The following is a 16,640-nucleotide window of genomic DNA, read 5'->3' as shown; positions in this document are numbered from 1 at the left end:
TGTTCTTGTTTTGCGAAAGGGTCTCACTGCATAGACTTGGCTGTCCTGGAGCTCTCTATAGACCAGGCTGACTCCTGCAGAGATCTGCAGGCCTCTGCCTCCCAAGTGCTGGGATCAAAAGCGTGTGCCACAGCAGCCTGCCTGCCTTCTCTGCTCTGCTCTGCTATGTAGAGAATCTCATCAGAGCTAGTGCTCTCTGTCCCACAGCATCCGCACAGTGAAGAACAAGGACTGGCGCTCGCTGGATTCTCAAAGGGCCTTGTCTTCTACAGCAGCACCCAGCTCTGCTTCTGGGCCCTGGCGGCTCTGTCTTCCCTATGTCAGAGGCTGTGAGGGCACCGTCTGTCAGCCAGCACCAAACACATGCTGGGAAGTGTGGGGGCTGGAGTGCCTTGCTTGCCCTTTCTTCACCCTCCCTCTTCCCCTCTGAGGAGTTTCTCTCCCAAGTGTGGAGACCCACAGGAGTTCTTTGGGGCTCACGTTAAATGGAGAACCATCTGCACACTCCTGTGAGGCCTGTCATCCCGCTCCTCCAAACAGCATGGTGCTGGGCACCGCATTCTTCTGCCTGCCTGAGGAGGTTTCTGTTTGGCTAGCACACCCCTTGGGACCCCTGTTTTATGCGGCTTCTCTTGTCACTTTATTTGAAAAATCCCCAAGGTTCTTGTTCATGAGGGGAAGTAGATTCCAGGACCAGACATCCGTGGGTACAGCGAAGTTACTAAGTGAGACATGGCTTATCTTGTCCTGACTTCCTCCTCCAGAGGGCAGCTCCTCTTGTAAAGGACCAATCCCCTGACCCCTGCCGTGAGCCCAGGTTGGTATGGGCTGCTTTCCAGTGGCTTAGGCCCTTCCTCCTTCCCCCTTCCCCTTTGCCACTTCCCCACCCCATTCCCCCCTCCCCTCCCTCTGCCCTTTTCTTTTCCTGGCTTCCTGCTCCTTTGGTTTCCTTGACTCAATGCAAAACCAACTCAAGGGTCACTGCTCATTCTGACTTTTTACCTGAAGTTTTTACCATGCTCTCAGTGGTTAATAATAAGAATTTAGAAGAAAATGCTCAAATTTTGATAGTATTTATTGTAAAAGAAAAAGGTATTTTGAATGTTTAGAACAGAGACTACAATCTTTTATTTTTACAAAGCAAAGAACTTCTTCTATACAGCCTAAGTTTCTAACCACAGCACCATCTACCTTCATTTCCAGACATTCTTCTTATAGGCAGTGTTTTTAAAGGGGATCTCTGAGTCCATTTCTTAAGAATGAGTAAAAATGGGTATGTACATTTACTGAGAATGTGTGAAGGCCATACTGTGATCACACGGAGGCTGTGCTCGCTCCTGCTGGTCTTCCCTCCCACATGAGGCTTTGCAGTGCTGTTTCCTGGAGACTGCTTGAAGCAAGTCCGCCTGGACAGCTGCTCTTTATCCCCACCTCTTTGTGCCTCTTGAAAATCCTATATGCCACCTATATACTCGGGAGGTAGAGGCAGGCGGATCTCTGTGAGTTCGAGGCCAGCCTGGTCTACAAAAGTTAGTGCCAGGACAGGCTCCAAAGCTACAGAGAAACCCTGTCTCGAAAAAACAAAACAAAACAAAAAAATCCTGTTGCATCATGGTGGTGCAGGCCAGCACTTGGGAAGCAGAAGCAGGTAGATCTCTATGAGTTCAAGGCCAACCACTATATGAGCTCAGAACAGCCAGAACTATATAGAGAAACCCAGTCTCCAAAAGAAAAACAAAAACAAATCCTGTAGACACAGGAAATGTCATGGGATTGAAGAAGAGGAAGCCCCCTCTCCGCCACCCGCTCTTTTCCCTCTGAGAATCACTTCAGTCCTTCTTTACTCTTTTTGCTCATGGCATCTAAGCCTCAGTTAGAGAAGCTGACTACAGTGACCTCTGGATTACTGTTTCCCACAGAAAGTCATGTGGAGAACAGCTGCTGCACTCTGGGCCCACGCAGTCATCCCCCCAAGGCACCTATGGCAGGCCCCCCTGGGTCTACTGTGTCACCATTTGCTAGTGCGTTAGTTCTATTGTGTGTACATGTGCTCACGTCGGTGGCACAGAGAGAGTTCTCTCGGCTCCTTAGAGAGTGGCTTTTTGTTGAAGATGATAGACCTTTCCCTTCCTACCCTTTTCCACCCTCCTCCCATCCTGCTCTGCCCCGCTCAGCCTTCCACGTGCCTCACTCCAATAGCTTGACGTTGCAGCAGCCTTCTCTTAGTTAGGGCTTGAAGTCTTCTGGACGGATCTTCATCTCCACCCGTTTGAGGGAGTAGTTGGCTCCGTGCCAGCCGTACCAAGTGATGCCATCCATATGTTTCTTGTGTTCCCCCAGGCGGTAGTACACCCCATTGAGGTTGGAATCTGTGCAGCAGTTGTACCAGTAGCCACCTGGCATGAGAAACAGATGAGGCATGTAGGCTGGGATGGCTCCCTAGGCTGTGGCTGACTGGTGGCGCTAAAGCGAGCAGCAAAGGGACCGCCACAGCCAGAGCACAGCTGTAGTTCACTGCTTGTTCTCAGAGGTACTGTGGGCCCCAGACTTTGTCCCCCTGCCTCCCAGGCCTCACCTTTACGGAGCTGTGCACACTTGTCCAAGCAGTTGTCGTTGTCCTTGTCCTTGGTGCTGAAGACTGTGTTGTTATGGTAGAGAAGGGCGTCCTTCCCCACGTTGCCACTGTAGTTCCCCAGGAAGAGGCGGTAGCTGTTCAGCTCATTGCTCAACGCAAAGTGGCTGTACTCTGCATACCGTGTGTTGCCCTCCCAGTCCTGGCAAGGAGGAGCAGAGTCTTAGGGAAGCTGTAAAGGACTTCGTTTTGACAGATCCTGACACTTCCTCTCTCTCTAGTTCCACAGCCAAATGTCTCCTTAATGATGGGACTCTGTTAAGACTGTTACAGTTGACCCTGTTATCTGGAAGCTAGCAAACACAAGTCTGAGACCAAACGTGGGTCTGGACTCACCATATGACCTGATTGTTCTTTCTGTGCCCCTTCATGTCTCTGTTGGACATTTGTTTTAAATCTCCGTCTGAGATGCTATGGGAACAAGTGGGGACATTGTACTTGAAGGCTTCTAGAGTGCCACCACCCAGCGTCCCTGAGATTTGTACTTAAAACGATCCCAGGCAGAGGCAATGGTGTTTCTATCTCTCTATGGTTTACCCTGTTCTGGCCTGCGTCTCCCCAGGTCTGGGTCAGCTGTAGTTTAACTTTGCTGAGAGGTAGAAAGAAGAAAAAAATCTTCCTCAGCTGTACTGAAGCTTCAGGGAAGTTGCCACAGTGGCCGTCCTGACCTAATGTAAGCAGACCATGGCAGTGGCTTCCGAACCATGCGTAGTTGTGTGCTGTGGACGTGGACCATCAGGGCCTCACAGCTCACGCTTACCTCCAGCTCCACACGGAGCCTTGTTGGCTGTCGGGTAAGCCGGTGGATGTGTTCATTCCCTAGCCAGAAGTCTCCTCGGATGCTGCCAAAGCCCTGCTTATACTGTCTCCAGTCTTGGTAGAAGGAGACGAGGCCACTCTTGCGTCTCTGGATGATGGTCCAGCCTCCGCCTGAAGTTTCCATATCACAGAACACCTGAAACAGAGAAGATCCTCTGGGCAGGGGTAGGAGCTTGAGGACAGACTCCCCCATCTGTGTGCTTGTGCCTACAGGGTCAAGCAGTCGGCCCATGGACTCTGCACACTGTAGCAGAAATATTGCCCCCAGTGTGGAGGGGCTGGGGCACCGTGGTGGTTAGCTTGGGGATGTAAATGGGGGGGCGGCATCAGGTGAACACAGCTTGAATGGAGAATGAGGTTCTTCAGCGTGCCTCCTTCTAATGTCTCCTCTCCTGGAGAGCAGTTGCTCTAGGACTTTGCCGAAGTGTGAGCTAGTAATGTGTTGGAAGGAATTAGAGTTAACATTTGACAGATGGCTGGATCTGGAGGAGAAATCCCATAAACTGGGCGCTCTCACAGCTCCACCGTGGGCCATTTGCTTCTCTGAGTCTCCCTTTCTGTGGACCAGACCTTTAAGGGTAGGACATGGCAGTAGCGACCTCCAGCTCACCTCCAGCTCAGGACTGCCCAGGAACTCATCAGGAGGAAGCTTGTACACTCCAGAGATGCGGTAGTTCCTCTGGTAGAGGGAGTAGCAGTCATAGATGGCATCTGTGGGGACACCCAGAGTGAACAGGGATGGGAGGGCATGCCTGCTGCATCCGAACTGGATTATAATTCTACCCTAAGGTGCCCATGAGTAGAAGCAGGTGTCATGACTATGGGGGCAGGTTTGGGCTTCCTTGGTTATAAAGCAGTGGAATAGGGAGGCCCTTCACCTGTGCCAAAGGACCTTAACCAGGAAGCTCCAGGGTAAGTGTAAGACACCCTGTTGTAGCCCTGACCCTGAAACTACAATGGTGTGGCCTGTGAAGGCCATTTGACAGCTGCCCTGTGAGTAGCTTCAGGCTTCTTGGGTGGGACCTCAGCCAGGGGCTAAGTTGCAAGAACCTCAGAGGGTTGCTGTTTTTTGGTTTGTTTTTTTCCTCAGGTAATAGCCTCTGTGAATTAGGGAGACAGATTTGAAATCTTACCCCTCCTCAGTCTCACATTGCTACATGCTCAAATGAAAACCAAAACCCCGAGGAGCCTATTGGGACAGTTCCCTGCAAGTTTTGATAAACCAGGAAATGAGACATTCCCACTTCCCCTTGGGCTTGATTTAAAAGCTTCCTTGGCTGCTTTGAGGCTGGGTTTTGTGTCCTTGTTGTGACACAACAACAGAGCAGGGCTTCAAAGAAGCAGCTGCTTCTAGGAGAGTCTGGCTGTGAAGGAGTCACTTCCTGCTCCCTGTCTGGGGACTTTTTCCTTGGTGCCTGCTGGCACAGGTGGAAGTGGGAGCTCCCAAAGTGCCCGTTTTCGCACATATTGGGGAAGGGGAAATGAGGTACACCTGCCCTCCCAGCAGACTTCCAGTAGCAAGAAGTGGCACAGCCTCTGCATCTGGCCTGCTCTTCCGCGTGAGCAGTTTCATCTCAGACTAAATGAAGGCTCGCTTATCTGGTAAATGAGAACACCTACCTTTGGGTTCTCAAGCCAAGGATCACAAGGTTCATGCTTTGAAACAGGTTTATATATTTGTTTAATTAGCTAACAGACTTTTCAGGCTTAATTTTGGGCAAAACTTTTTCTTTGTCTGAACCAAGGGTACCCAGGGTCTTACTCACTGGACGCCAATCATAACTTCTTGATTTGGTTTATAATGCTGGATGCAAATACTTCACCTATAGAATATACTCATTCCAAATGTTTTCCAATAACATCAGGAAATTAGATTTATCTCTGAACAGCAGATTCATTTATTGGCCTGCCTGTGCCAAGCTAACAAAAAACTGAAATACTGTTTTCCTGAAGAGCGAATTGCATGTGCCTTGTTTTCAGCCACTAAAGATCAGCGTTTCAGCATTACATTTGCTTATGTTTTGTGTTATTTGGGGGAGTTCTATTAGCATACATGGGGAAAATAGATCAGAACTGTAGAATATCGGGGTGTCTGTCCTTTCTTGAGCACAAAGGTGTCGGTCAAAAGGTTGCAGGCTGTGTCTGCACTGAGATGAGCTAGGTGACATTTGCCACCCGTCTGCACTAAGTCCTGAGGATATGCAAGCACTGTATGGGGTGAAACTTAGCCTCTAGAGCAGCAGCTGCTACTGTCTACTGTCTGTTCCTGCTTCTTTGCATCTGTCAGTGCCCAGCAAGGAAGTGTAGCAAGGCCACACCAACCTTGTGTGACTTTGGGCAGACTTCACGCTTCAAAGGGGAGTTCAGACTCCTCATTTGCTAAATTTTATGTGATTCAGATGGACTGGATGGAGCCAGGCATGATACTTCATGCCTGCAATTCCAGTGCTTGGGAGGCTAAGGCAGTAGGATCCAGAGTCCAGGGCCGGCCTAGGATATATATATATATATATGTGTGTGTGTGTGTGTGTGTGTGTGTGTGTGTATGTATGTATGTATATATATATACACACACACACATACACACACACATATATATAGTGAGCTTGAATCCAGCCTGGGCTACATGAGACTTTATCTCAGAGAGAGACTGGTAGGTCTTGGCTAACCTTGTAGGACATCACTAACCCCCAATGAGTACAAAGTGAACCTTTAATGATAATGCACCTCCCAAGGGCTCCCCAAAGGTGTCCTGTTGAGCTGGTTATCCAGAAGCAGTGCTGGGGCCAGGAGACCTCAGTGGGGACGAGGCGAGGACAGCACTTACCTGCCGAGGTCTGCGTAACTGTCTGAGCTGCCTGCAGCTGCATGATATCGATCTGGTTGTTCATTTCTGAGTACTTCCCCTCAGCCGCTGTGAGCCGAGCCTCCATGCGCTTGCTGCTGCTCTCCAGCTCCATCACCTGCATGACCACACTGACCCAGTCGCTCTCCTGCTTCTTGCTCAGCTCACCCAGCAGACTGCTGAGGTTGGCAACCTGGGCTTTGAGCTCCCTCATTTCCTCACAGCACACAGCCGCTTTGAGCTGCGCAGGTGTCTTGCGCTTAGGAGGCTTCTGCAGCCACACTGGGTGGCTGACAAAGGCCACAAGGATAATGCATAGCCAGGTCTTCCGTAGCATTGTCCAGAGCACTGTTGAGACGTCTCCTGTAGAGTCTGTACCTAGCAGAGTCTGTGAAGATGCAGGAACTCAGGTTTTTGACTCACACTAGCAGTTTTCTTCCTTCCTGGGGGGTCTCCTTTCTCTGCGCTTTCTTAGCCTTTCTCAAAGCTAAAGTTCTAAAGAGGACCTCAGTGGGTGTCCCAAGTCTGAATGCCCCACCAAGGCAGCATCTTAAATATTGTTAGTGCCTGTACTCCACCCTACCATGCTGTGTGCTAAAGCCCCTCCCACCTCATCTGGGAGGGTCAGGTGCCTGTTGAGTGAGGTCAGCACAGAGTTAGGCTAGAGGCGAGGAGGAGGGGAATGGAGCGAGTATTTGTTTCTTTGTCTGTACAGTCTCTGGGCTCAGACAGGAGGCTGCGAATTTGTTTCCAGTTGCGCCTATTAGATTATACCCCTGCCAGCTACTGGCTCAGCTCTATCAGCAGACAGGCAGCAAAAGAGTTTCCAAACTCCTGTCTGAAGGTTATATAACGCAGACTGAGGGTGAGGTTGTGAGCCGGAGTCAGGACTGAGACTGCTGAGCTAGGGAGCCTGCTAAAACAATCCATGCTGTTTCCTTGTGGTTCTGGGCTATTTGGACATCCCACTGAGTGTGGGCAAGCATGGGTTTTAACTGGGCTGGATACCTCTTTTTCTGGTCATCATTCAGTGCTGTAGAAAATCCTGCTGAATCTGAATTAGTAGTTTGCCTTTGTGGAACTGTCTTCCTTTTCACACCTTCCTTCCAAAAAGATGGCTTGACATTTTACAAGGAGCTGTCACAAACTTAGGACAGAGAGGAAGACTCAGTCCTGCCAGGCGTGGCTCTGGGATTGGTCGCCCACACTACTCTCAGAGTCTGGGCAGCAGGGAATAGGCTCAACTTTTGCCTGAGCTTCAGACTTAGAGAAAAGACTCCCTGTCACCCAAACAGTCCAGATCAGGAACCTGGATCCCCTCTCTCCTTGCAGTGTGGTTCCTCCAGCACCTTCGTGTGCCTTTGCCTGAGAAACGGGGTTATTACAACCTTGATACCCTTCATTTGAAGTGCTAAAACCATGTAAAGTCCTGGAACTTTTCACTAAAACGATATGCAAAGGTCCCGCTGTCCTTACTGCAGGAGCTTCTTTGGAACGTGTGCCACTGAGACAGTCCCTTGACCTGCTGCTCAGCATGGGTCCCATGCACAAATGTGACTGCAGTGCATCCTGCCATACCCTCTGAGCCTTTTCCGGCAGGGTGTCCCGGTCCCCAGACAGTGGTTCTGTTCAGGCAGCCCAGGTGAGCAGTAGGTTTATATTTCTGAGGAAAGGGCGTTAAGGACTCAGGTTCCCCTCACCTCCCGTCTATTTCCGCCTTGGGAATCGGATGTTCGTGGCCTCTTTTGGGTTACCTGCTCAGAGATTGGGAGTTGGCACTGTGCTCATGTGCTCTTTTCTCACTTCCCTTAGTGAATAGCTGCTTTAGCAGCCTTCACCAGCTCCGTGGGGTTCATTAGTGTTTACCATCATTCAGAGTCTGCTTAACCCTGTGGCGCTGTCTAAGGTAACTGCGTGTTTCTCCAGTGATGCTGTGCTTAAGCCATGAGTCACAGAAGTGCTGTGTACCATATGATCCTATAAAGAGCATCCCGGGTGATGCTGCTGCCCTAGAACCACAGTGTCACAGTCCAGCAGAGAGCTCTGGGGACACGCCAACCTTTGCGATAAGTATGTGAGGCAGCTGGTTAGCTTTCAAGCGGAGAACATTCGCCTCTTGTTCCTACCTCACACCACACACAAAATTCCAATTCTAGATTTAAATTCTGGATGTAAAAGGCAAAGTCATAATACCCTGGTGTAGGAGATCATCTTCAGCCTTTTGAGATAAGCCAAACACTAAAACTCCCAACACAAGGGAAAGCAGTGAGGCATGCTGTGTGGTGGCACTCTCCTAATGTCCCAGAACTCAGGGCAGAGGCAGGAGGAGTGTACATTTTAACCATTTGAGCTATATAGCAAGTTCAAGGCTAGCCTGAGCTACATGGTTAAAAAAGAAAAGGAAACGCAAGAAAAGTAGTCATTTCTTTTCAGTAGAAGACACTGAGGAGCCAGGCATGATGGTGCACACCTTTAATCCCGGTACTTGGGAGGCAGAGTCAGGTGGATCTCTGTGAGTTCAAGGCCATTTTGGTCTACAGAATTCCAGAACAGTCAGGACTGTTACAGAGAGAAACTCTGTCTACAAAACAAAACAAACAAACAAACAAAAAAGACACAGAGAAGAAATAGAAAATCAAACAATAAAAAAAAAAGAAAAAAGAAAATCAAACAATATTTGCAGTGTTTGGATTCAGGCGCATAAAGACCTCTCCACCCAGTGGCTCATGAGAGCAGACACTGAGTTCAGGACGGAGGACATGTGCAAGGCTCTGCATCTCGTGAGTGTGCGTAGAAACACACATTCCAACCACAGTAAGACGCCACTGCACACCAGCCAGGAGGGTGAAAGTGGAAAAGCCGAAAATAGCAAATGTTGACAGAACAGTAGATTGCTTGGGTTTTCATGTCTACTGAGGGAAGTGTGAAGGTGAAACCGGCATGATGCCGTGCAGAGCTGAACACAGCCTGTGACCTGGAGTTCTAGGTGTCTGCTCAACAGCAGTGCAAGCACATGGGCTCGACAACACACTCAGGAGAGTTCATGGAAAGGCCTCTCCCAGGAACCAAGCTGAAATCAATCTGTCAGCAGTTGCATATGCAGACTGTAGCGTCTCACACAGCAGATTACTGTTCCGCAACAGGAAGGGCAGGTACCACAGCATGCAGCAGCACAGTGTGTCTGACAGAGCATGAGACCAGATAGTCACAAGTTCAAAATCTAACAAGCAAAGGGCTGGGAGATGACTCTGTTTAACAGCACTTGCTGTGCTTATAGAGGACCAAGGTTTGAGCACCAGGATCCACATGGTGGCTCACAGCTGCCCTTAATCCCAGTGCCCAGGAGGTCCAGTGCCCTTGTCTGACTTCTGCAAGCACATGCATGTGGTGCACAGTCATCTATGCAGGCAAACCACTCATACATATAAAATGAAAATAAATAAATCTTAAAAACAACAAAACCAGCAGGCTAAGTGTTAGACGTCAGTGACAGTCCCCATGAGGAATGGGAGGGTGGGCGGGAGGTGACGGGAGCTGCAGTGCACTGCTCTGTACTTTGTCTGGTGAAGTCCCAAGTGTCCTTCCTCTGATAATCCATCTGTCTCTGCACTTAGGGACATTCTTTCATGCATATTTCCTCCTAGAAATTGTTTAAAAATAAATGATGCACCAATAATGGAGACTAATACCTGACTCGGGATTGAAGTACAGTAAATCTCAAGCATTTCACATTGTCACCTCAGTGGGAAGATCTCTCCTGACTCCTGGGCTGAACTCGGTCCTCACATGATTCTCCAGTTGCTTTATTTTCCCATTTGTCCCATTACATGACATTTGTTTCTGTTAGTCCTTTTCGTATTGTATCTGCCTATTGCCCTAACCTGTAAACTCCATGAAGAACAGGCCTCGTCTGTCTGTCCTCTCTGGTAGCTGCATCTGGCACTCAGCACAAAGCCCGAAGTAGAATACCTTACTGGATTTAAGAGATGGAGGTGGGGCTCCAAGGGGGAGTCTCTAATACCTACTCTGGGACTTATAGTCTCTCTGACTTTAGTCTCTGTAACAGTGAAGTTATCAGTGGTGACACCATTGTCATCTCAGTTCCTTGGGACGCTCACTGTCTGTGTGTCACCTCTCTCCTAAGCTCCCTCCTTATACATAGATAGGCCGAGTTTCCTTTCCTCTGACATCAGAAGGGATGGGTGGAGTGTAGGACAGCCCATATTGCTTTTACAAAAGGCACACCTGGAAGCTGCCTGATTGCTCCATGCCAGCCCTTTTGCGTTGTCCACGGCATCCGCATGCTAGACAGAGCCCCAGGTCTTGGCCATCCAGAGGCCAAGATCAGACTTCACCCAAAATACACAGTGTGCTTTGCATCCAAGTAGATCAAACCAGGTTCGGGTTGAGCTTTGAGCCCTCCCATCCACATCTTCTTTCTTGTAGTCTTTTGCCTGAGTGCTTCATTCCTCCCTGGGTATGAAGAAGCAGAGAAAGGGAGAAAACCTTTCCAGGCGTCACCAGGAGAGGGGCAGCGCCCACTGTTGCAGAATAGAGAGATAACAGCCAATTTGTCAAAAAGCACTGACAAAAAGATAAAGTTGGAAGTAATTAGCTGGCTGACATACTGGGAGCAGTGTGCCTGCCAATAGCTCCCTAAATCAGCCAAAGCCTTGGAAATGTGACGGCCATTCATCAGTTTTACAGCACGCCTCAGACAGGCTCCTCAGTTGGAAACCTGGCCCTTGCAGATCGTGTGCTTTGACACTCTGAGGCTTGAACCAACCTGTGCCACATGCTGGATTGTATTAGGTACCAGGTCCACGTCCATCCAGGAGATGCCTGCAAGCAGTATGTACCCAGCCTGTCACCAGGCAGTGCTTGGCTTCTGGGGACAGTTTCCAGAGGCACATGGAGTTGTAAGTGCGTACACAGTTTCCTTGTGGCCTGGACCCACCAGGTAGCACTGTCAGCCAACTGGATTCTCTTGGTGATGGCTTGTTAGCATAGCATTAAAAAGAATTATGAGACCAGTTGTGGTAGCCCACACCTGAAACCCCAGCATTGCAGAGACTGGGGTAGGAAAACAGCAAGTTCATGGGCTGCTTAGTAAGACCGTCTCGAAACTCACAAAACAAAACAAGCAAGTATGAGGTATCTTAGTAAAGTAGAAATGCCTGTAAAAGCAGAAGGCAGAAGCAAATGCTGTGTATCGCTATGTAATATACATAGGTGGGATTATTTTACATTAAAATTATATTGTACTATATATATATATATATACACACACACACAACATATTCCCTGCCCTGACTGAGTATGTCTTAATTTGGGGCGGGGAGACAGTACAATAGCACTCTCCTAATACGTGTGAAGCCTGGGCTCAATCGCCAGCACCTTGTGCCACCAAAATCATGTGTGTTTTCCTCCCAATGTCTCCCTTCTCCAACAAGTTACAAAGATGGTTTGTTGGGTGTGGTACTTTATGCCTATGTTCCCAGCATCCTGGCTGACACAGAAATAATGCTACAAGTTCAAGGGCCAGCCTAGCTACATAGGAAGACTCTGTCTCAGAATATATATATATATATAAAAACTTTATAGAAGATGCCCTCACTCTCAACAATTTCTAAAGGTTTCTCTATCCCTCGTCCTGACCTGGCCTCTGTTACCATTCCCCCTTTCCAATCATGAGGACCACACATGTGTGCTGCACAGTTAGCACATCCTCTAGATGGAGCAGACACCTGGAGACTGCTCAGAGGGAAGGGTGAGGATGTGGCAGGAGCTTTTCCTTCTCAGGAAACTCTGGAATCAAGACTTCAGCAACCTTTGTGGAAGGTCAGAAAATAGCCACTGGGCTTGCACAAACTTTTTTTTTAATATTTATTTTTTTTATTAAGTATACAATATTCTGTCTGCATATATGCCTGCAGGCCAGAAGAGGGCACCAGATCTCATTACAGATGGTTGTGAGCCACCATGTGGTTGCTGGGAATTGAACTCAGGACCTTCGGAAGAGCAGACAATGCTCTTAACCGCTGAGCCATCTCGTTTTTTAAAAAATTAAATCTGCCACCTGGCGGTGGTGGCACACACCTCTCATCCCAGAACGCAGGCAGGAGGCAGAGGCACGTGGATCTCTGTGAGGCCAGCCTGCTCTACAGAGACGTTCCAGGACAGGCTCCAGGACAGAGAAACCCTGACTTGAAAAACAAAAGAAAAAAATTTAATTAGTTGATGTGTGTGTGTGAGAGAGAGACATGTCAGCACATTTGTACAGTATTGCACACTTGGAAGTTGAGGATGACTTTTGGAAGTCAGTTCTCACCTTCCACCATGTGAGTTCTGGGGATCAATCTCAGGTGAGAAGACTTGGTCACAAATGTCTTTACCCACTGAGCCATCTCACCTTGTTTCAGGTGGTTAGTTCTAAGATCTTACAGTTCCCCACCATATCCCTTCCTATCTGCATTTGAATGACCCCACCTCACCTCCTCGCTGTAGAGTTTCAAATGTCCCTTTGCTTCCTGTCTTCTCTGTGTCCTTCCATCTTGAAATTAATACATTCCAAAAGAGACTGTTGTTGAGGTCCCTGAACAGAACATTCTTTTGTTCCAAGACTCTTGAGCTGCCTGATGAAGACATCAAGGCGCAGCCAACCCTTTCCTCCTGGATCTGTAGGGCACCAGACAGTTCCGTTGTTAATCTGCACTGGGCACAGAACTGCTCAGTGCTGGGACATCTGAAGCAGGTTCTGTGTGATGAAAACTGTGTGATACAGTGTGTAGGAGCCAAAGCAGTGTTCTGCACCATCCGTTGTGGCTGCTCAAGACACCCCATCCCAACCATCTCCTGCCAGCTGGGACACATGTGTCATCGTTCTGGTGCCAAGGGAATTCAGAAAATTCTCCTTTGACAGGAAACCAAGTAAAAGGCAGACAGTCTGCACTGGAAGGAAGGCCCAGGGCCATGTGGAAACAAGCAGGAACATTCTGGTGAATTCCTAATGGCACACAGGGAAGCCTAGGCATTGCAGATGGAGCACAGATGCCCCAGGTCTGCCTGGGCCTCTACCCCTCCAGGCTTGGTGTGGAAGGGGTTCCCTGCACTGTGCTTTTAACTGCCGGGCCTGAGGTCACTAAGGCTCTGAAGCTAAGAGAAGGGAGAGCTAAAGGCCACAGAGGAAGAAAACTCCAATCAGCTACCGTGAACAGTGACCAGGAAACCCTTCAGGGTGCTTCTCAGGCAGCACGAGTGGCAGCTGGGCTGCTTGGCTTTTGGGTCAGTCCCTTCCTTCTCGGTGAGACTAGTCACAAACTACCTATGAAGAGCCCCAGCACGAGAGGTGGACATGTTGGGAGAGTAGAAGGGAATGGCGGAGGGACATGGGGTAGGTAAGCTCAAGAGACAGTGTGTATACATGTGAACTTGTCAACCAACAGGATTTTTTAAAAAATCATAATTTAAGAAAAAGCACAGATAACCGGGTGTTAGTGGCTCACACCTTTAATCCCTGCACTCAGGAGGCTGAGGCAGGTAGATATCTGAATTCAAGGCCAGCCTGCTCTGCACAGTGAGTTCCAGGAAAGCCAGGGCCACACAGAGAAACTGTCTCGAAACAAAACAAAATGTAAAAAGGAAAGGAAGAAAGCACAGAGGGCCAGCTTGCAGGGGAGGGATCACAGGTGGCGGTGGGCCCCCTTGCAGCTTGAGGGCCTCAGCCGTCACTCCCACTTTGGCAGCCTCATGTTCCCTTGCTTCTGAACCCCTCTCTGATGTCTCACCAGGCTGTTCTCCCAGCCTCAGGAAGCAGATTGTCAAGTCCCAGAGAAGTGCCCTTTGTGACTGGCTTGTCTGTAAAGACACTAGGCAGCTTCTTGTCCTTACTCATTAGCTCAAACCAACTCCAGAAAGTGTTTCCCTCAGTTGGCAAGAATGCTTCCGGTTCTGGCTCTTGAATTCGGCCTCACTTTAAACCGGAAAGAAAAGGAATCAATCTGTCTTGTGAGCAGAGCGAATAGGCCACTCACTTTCCCAGCCGACTTTCTCCTTTCCTAAAGGCAGGCCCATTTGTGGACTCTGGGTTTTAGTTTGCAGGTAAGCAGTTTTGACTTGCGATGTAGATTCATGAACTATGTCAGTCGACGACCTGTCGTTTCTGCCCATCGCTAGGTAGTGGTGGCTGCCCATACCTCAGTCTCTGCATCTGCTTGCTGCTGTGTCTTTACCAGTAGGAGTAGAGCTGGTTTGTGTTGAGCATTCCTCTGCGGCTGGGCTAAGGCTCGGGTCATCTTTCAGTGTCAGTAGGGAAAGACTGGGGGGGGGGGGCACACAGTGGGGGTTTATGGAAGGGGATTTGTGACAACCCCAGCTGCCATAAAGTGGGTTTTTCAGAAGGGGGCTAGGGAGCAAAGGTGACTTCTCAAGAACATAACACACCTGTCCTTCCATTCTTATCAAGTGGCGTTTGCATGATGATCAGAGGACCACTGTCCCGGCTTGGGTCCCAAACAGTGAACTCACATCGTCACACTTGGCAGCCAGAGCCACCTCACCAGCTCTGAGATGTCTCTGAAATGGTGGCATGGCATTCCACAGCCTGTGACCTCTTTTCTTCACATATAAAAGGGGTCTACTAATAACTGTCAGCTTTCTAGGGCTGATATTCCTCACATAAATGTACTTCCTGCCACATGCGGTGAGCGCTCTTCCTAATACAGTAAGTTGTCGCAGCCCAACTCTGAAGGCAGGGTCACAGAAGAAGGAAACGTTAAAGCCTCCAAAAGACGGGCTCTCTTTTGGGGGGTGGGGGAGTTCAAGACAAGGTTTCTCTGTATAGCCCTGGCTGGCCTTGAACTCAGAGATCCATCTGCAACTGCCTCCTGGGTACTAGAATTAAAGGCGTGAGCCACCAGACCTGCTCTCTTGATCAACAAGATTTGCATCATTTAGGCCAGATCCAAGATCATAAATTTAATTTCTGATTGAGCCCTCTCATTTTTCGTGGATCTCGGCCAGAGGTAATTTCTCAATGGTTTTTCTTATCGCTACACAAGAGCAGCTTATAGGGCCAAGAAGCATCCCAGCTCCGTGGCCGTTGCTTAAGGCCTGATCCCTCTGCTCTGCTCACCCTGCTCCACTTGCTCTTCCCACTAGCCCCCTGCATCCTCGAGGCCTGCAAGTGTCGTGTGGGATACACTGCAGAAGGGATTCGTTTGGACGGCTGAGGGAGTTAAGGAACGAGGAGGGTCTCGTTCCCCATGCCCAGTACTACGTTGGCCTGTCTCACAAGGCAGTGTTGCTAAACCATGGCAAAAAAAAAAAAAAAAAAAGATGTCAAATTGTGGCTTCCCAGTTTTGATTGTTCTTGTTAAACTCTCTTTTGTGCATAATTAGTGGGAGAATGGATTAGGCAAAGGCTTTTTATGTGGTTTTGGGGTTTTTTGGTTTGTTTGTTTAACCACAATGTCAGTGAGTCTCAGAGTAAACCAAGCGATTTGTAACGTTCGTAATTTGTTCTTGAAACAGAATCTGTTCAGAGCACAAGACTAGAAGACAGTTGCTAAAACTAGTGTGGTCGTTTTGTTTTTGTTTGTTTCACTTTTTTCCGTTGATTTAGAGTTAGCACCCTCTGGTTTAGGCAAAGAACACTCAGCTTCCTTGTCAGGCCAACTTCCTCCTACCAGGACTTCCTCCTCCAAGGCCACCGTAGGAGTCCACTGACAAGAATACTGAGAACATGAAGAACCATGTTTCGGGGCATGTTTACTGGATTTCTTTTTCCTGTTTTCTTAGACTTCCATTTGGTTAAAGAACTAGATGGTGGCAGAGCTGTACCAAATAATGTTGGTTAGCAGTGCAGTTCACCCTACCCCGTGAGAGTAGACCACTGACCAGGGGCTCACAGGAGTCCGTTCCTTCCTTTACCACGTGGGTCCTGCGGATCAGACTCAGATTGTCAGGCTTGGCGGCAGTGCCTTTCTCCGCCATCTTGCCAGCCCATTCCCCACTTCTTAGTAGAGACATCCAGTTGCTCCCGGATTTAGGGGGAACATCCTCATTCAGTCTGAGTTTAGGCTTGGTGTCCTTGGCTTCGTGTCCTCATTAGTAAGACGGAACAAATCTCAACCTTTCTCTTCTGATTTTCTCAGGGAAGCGAGGCCAAAGGAATGATGGTTGGAAATGTGCTTTGTAATGAGACATTCGATTATTACTTTCACAAATGTTGGTAACTTCTCTAGTCCATCAGACTTCTGGGCAGTTCCTTCAGTTTTATTGGAAGAAAAGTGGTAGAATTAAAAAAAATATATTTATAACAGCAAGCTCTTGCCATATTACCAC

The 16,640-nt window shown here is 48.8% G+C and overlaps 2 protein-coding genes across 2 annotated transcripts in view; one reads left to right on the top strand and one right to left on the bottom strand.

Annotated features, from left to right (window-relative positions):
• The window catches only part of Mtor (mechanistic target of rapamycin kinase), a 101,319-nt gene that overhangs the window by 38,012 nt on the left and 46,667 nt on the right, over positions 1-16,640 (top strand). The gene's annotated exons all lie outside the window — the stretch shown is intronic.
• On the bottom strand, positions 1,058-6,870 carry Angptl7 (angiopoietin like 7). Its single transcript, XM_050153144.1, has 5 exons — positions 6,279-6,870; positions 4,062-4,162; positions 3,393-3,587; positions 2,576-2,774; positions 1,058-2,396 (listed from the first exon to the last, which is right to left on the bottom strand). The coding sequence occupies exons 1-5, from the start codon at positions 6,631-6,633 to the stop codon at positions 2,227-2,229; spliced, it is 1,020 nt and encodes a 339-aa protein (XP_050009101.1). The 5' UTR covers positions 6,634-6,870; the 3' UTR covers positions 1,058-2,226.

This window comes from Alexandromys fortis, unplaced genomic scaffold (assembly GCF_014885135.2).
Source record: "Alexandromys fortis isolate MF-2015 unplaced genomic scaffold, M_Fortis_MF-2015_v1.1 scaffold_88, whole genome shotgun sequence".
NCBI lineage: Eukaryota > Metazoa > Chordata > Mammalia > Rodentia > Cricetidae > Alexandromys > Alexandromys fortis.
Note: the sequence above shows the minus strand (reverse complement) of the source record. Positions and strands in the feature narration are given on the sequence as shown.

Bases quoted from the DNA above. Each gene is read 5' to 3' on its own strand.
- Angptl7 (XM_050153144.1), bottom strand. From the start codon at position 6,633: ATGCTACGGAAGACCTGGCTATGCATTATCCTTGTGGCCTTTGTCAGC. The intron at 2,775-3,392 runs GTAAGCGTGAGC...CCTCCTTGCCAG, and splicing joins GGCTCCGTGTGGAGCTGGAG to GACTGGGAGGGCAACACACG. The intron at 2,397-2,575 runs GTGAGGCCTGGG...TTCTCATGCCAG, and splicing joins GTGTGCACAGCTCCGTAAAG to GTGGCTACTGGTACAACTGC.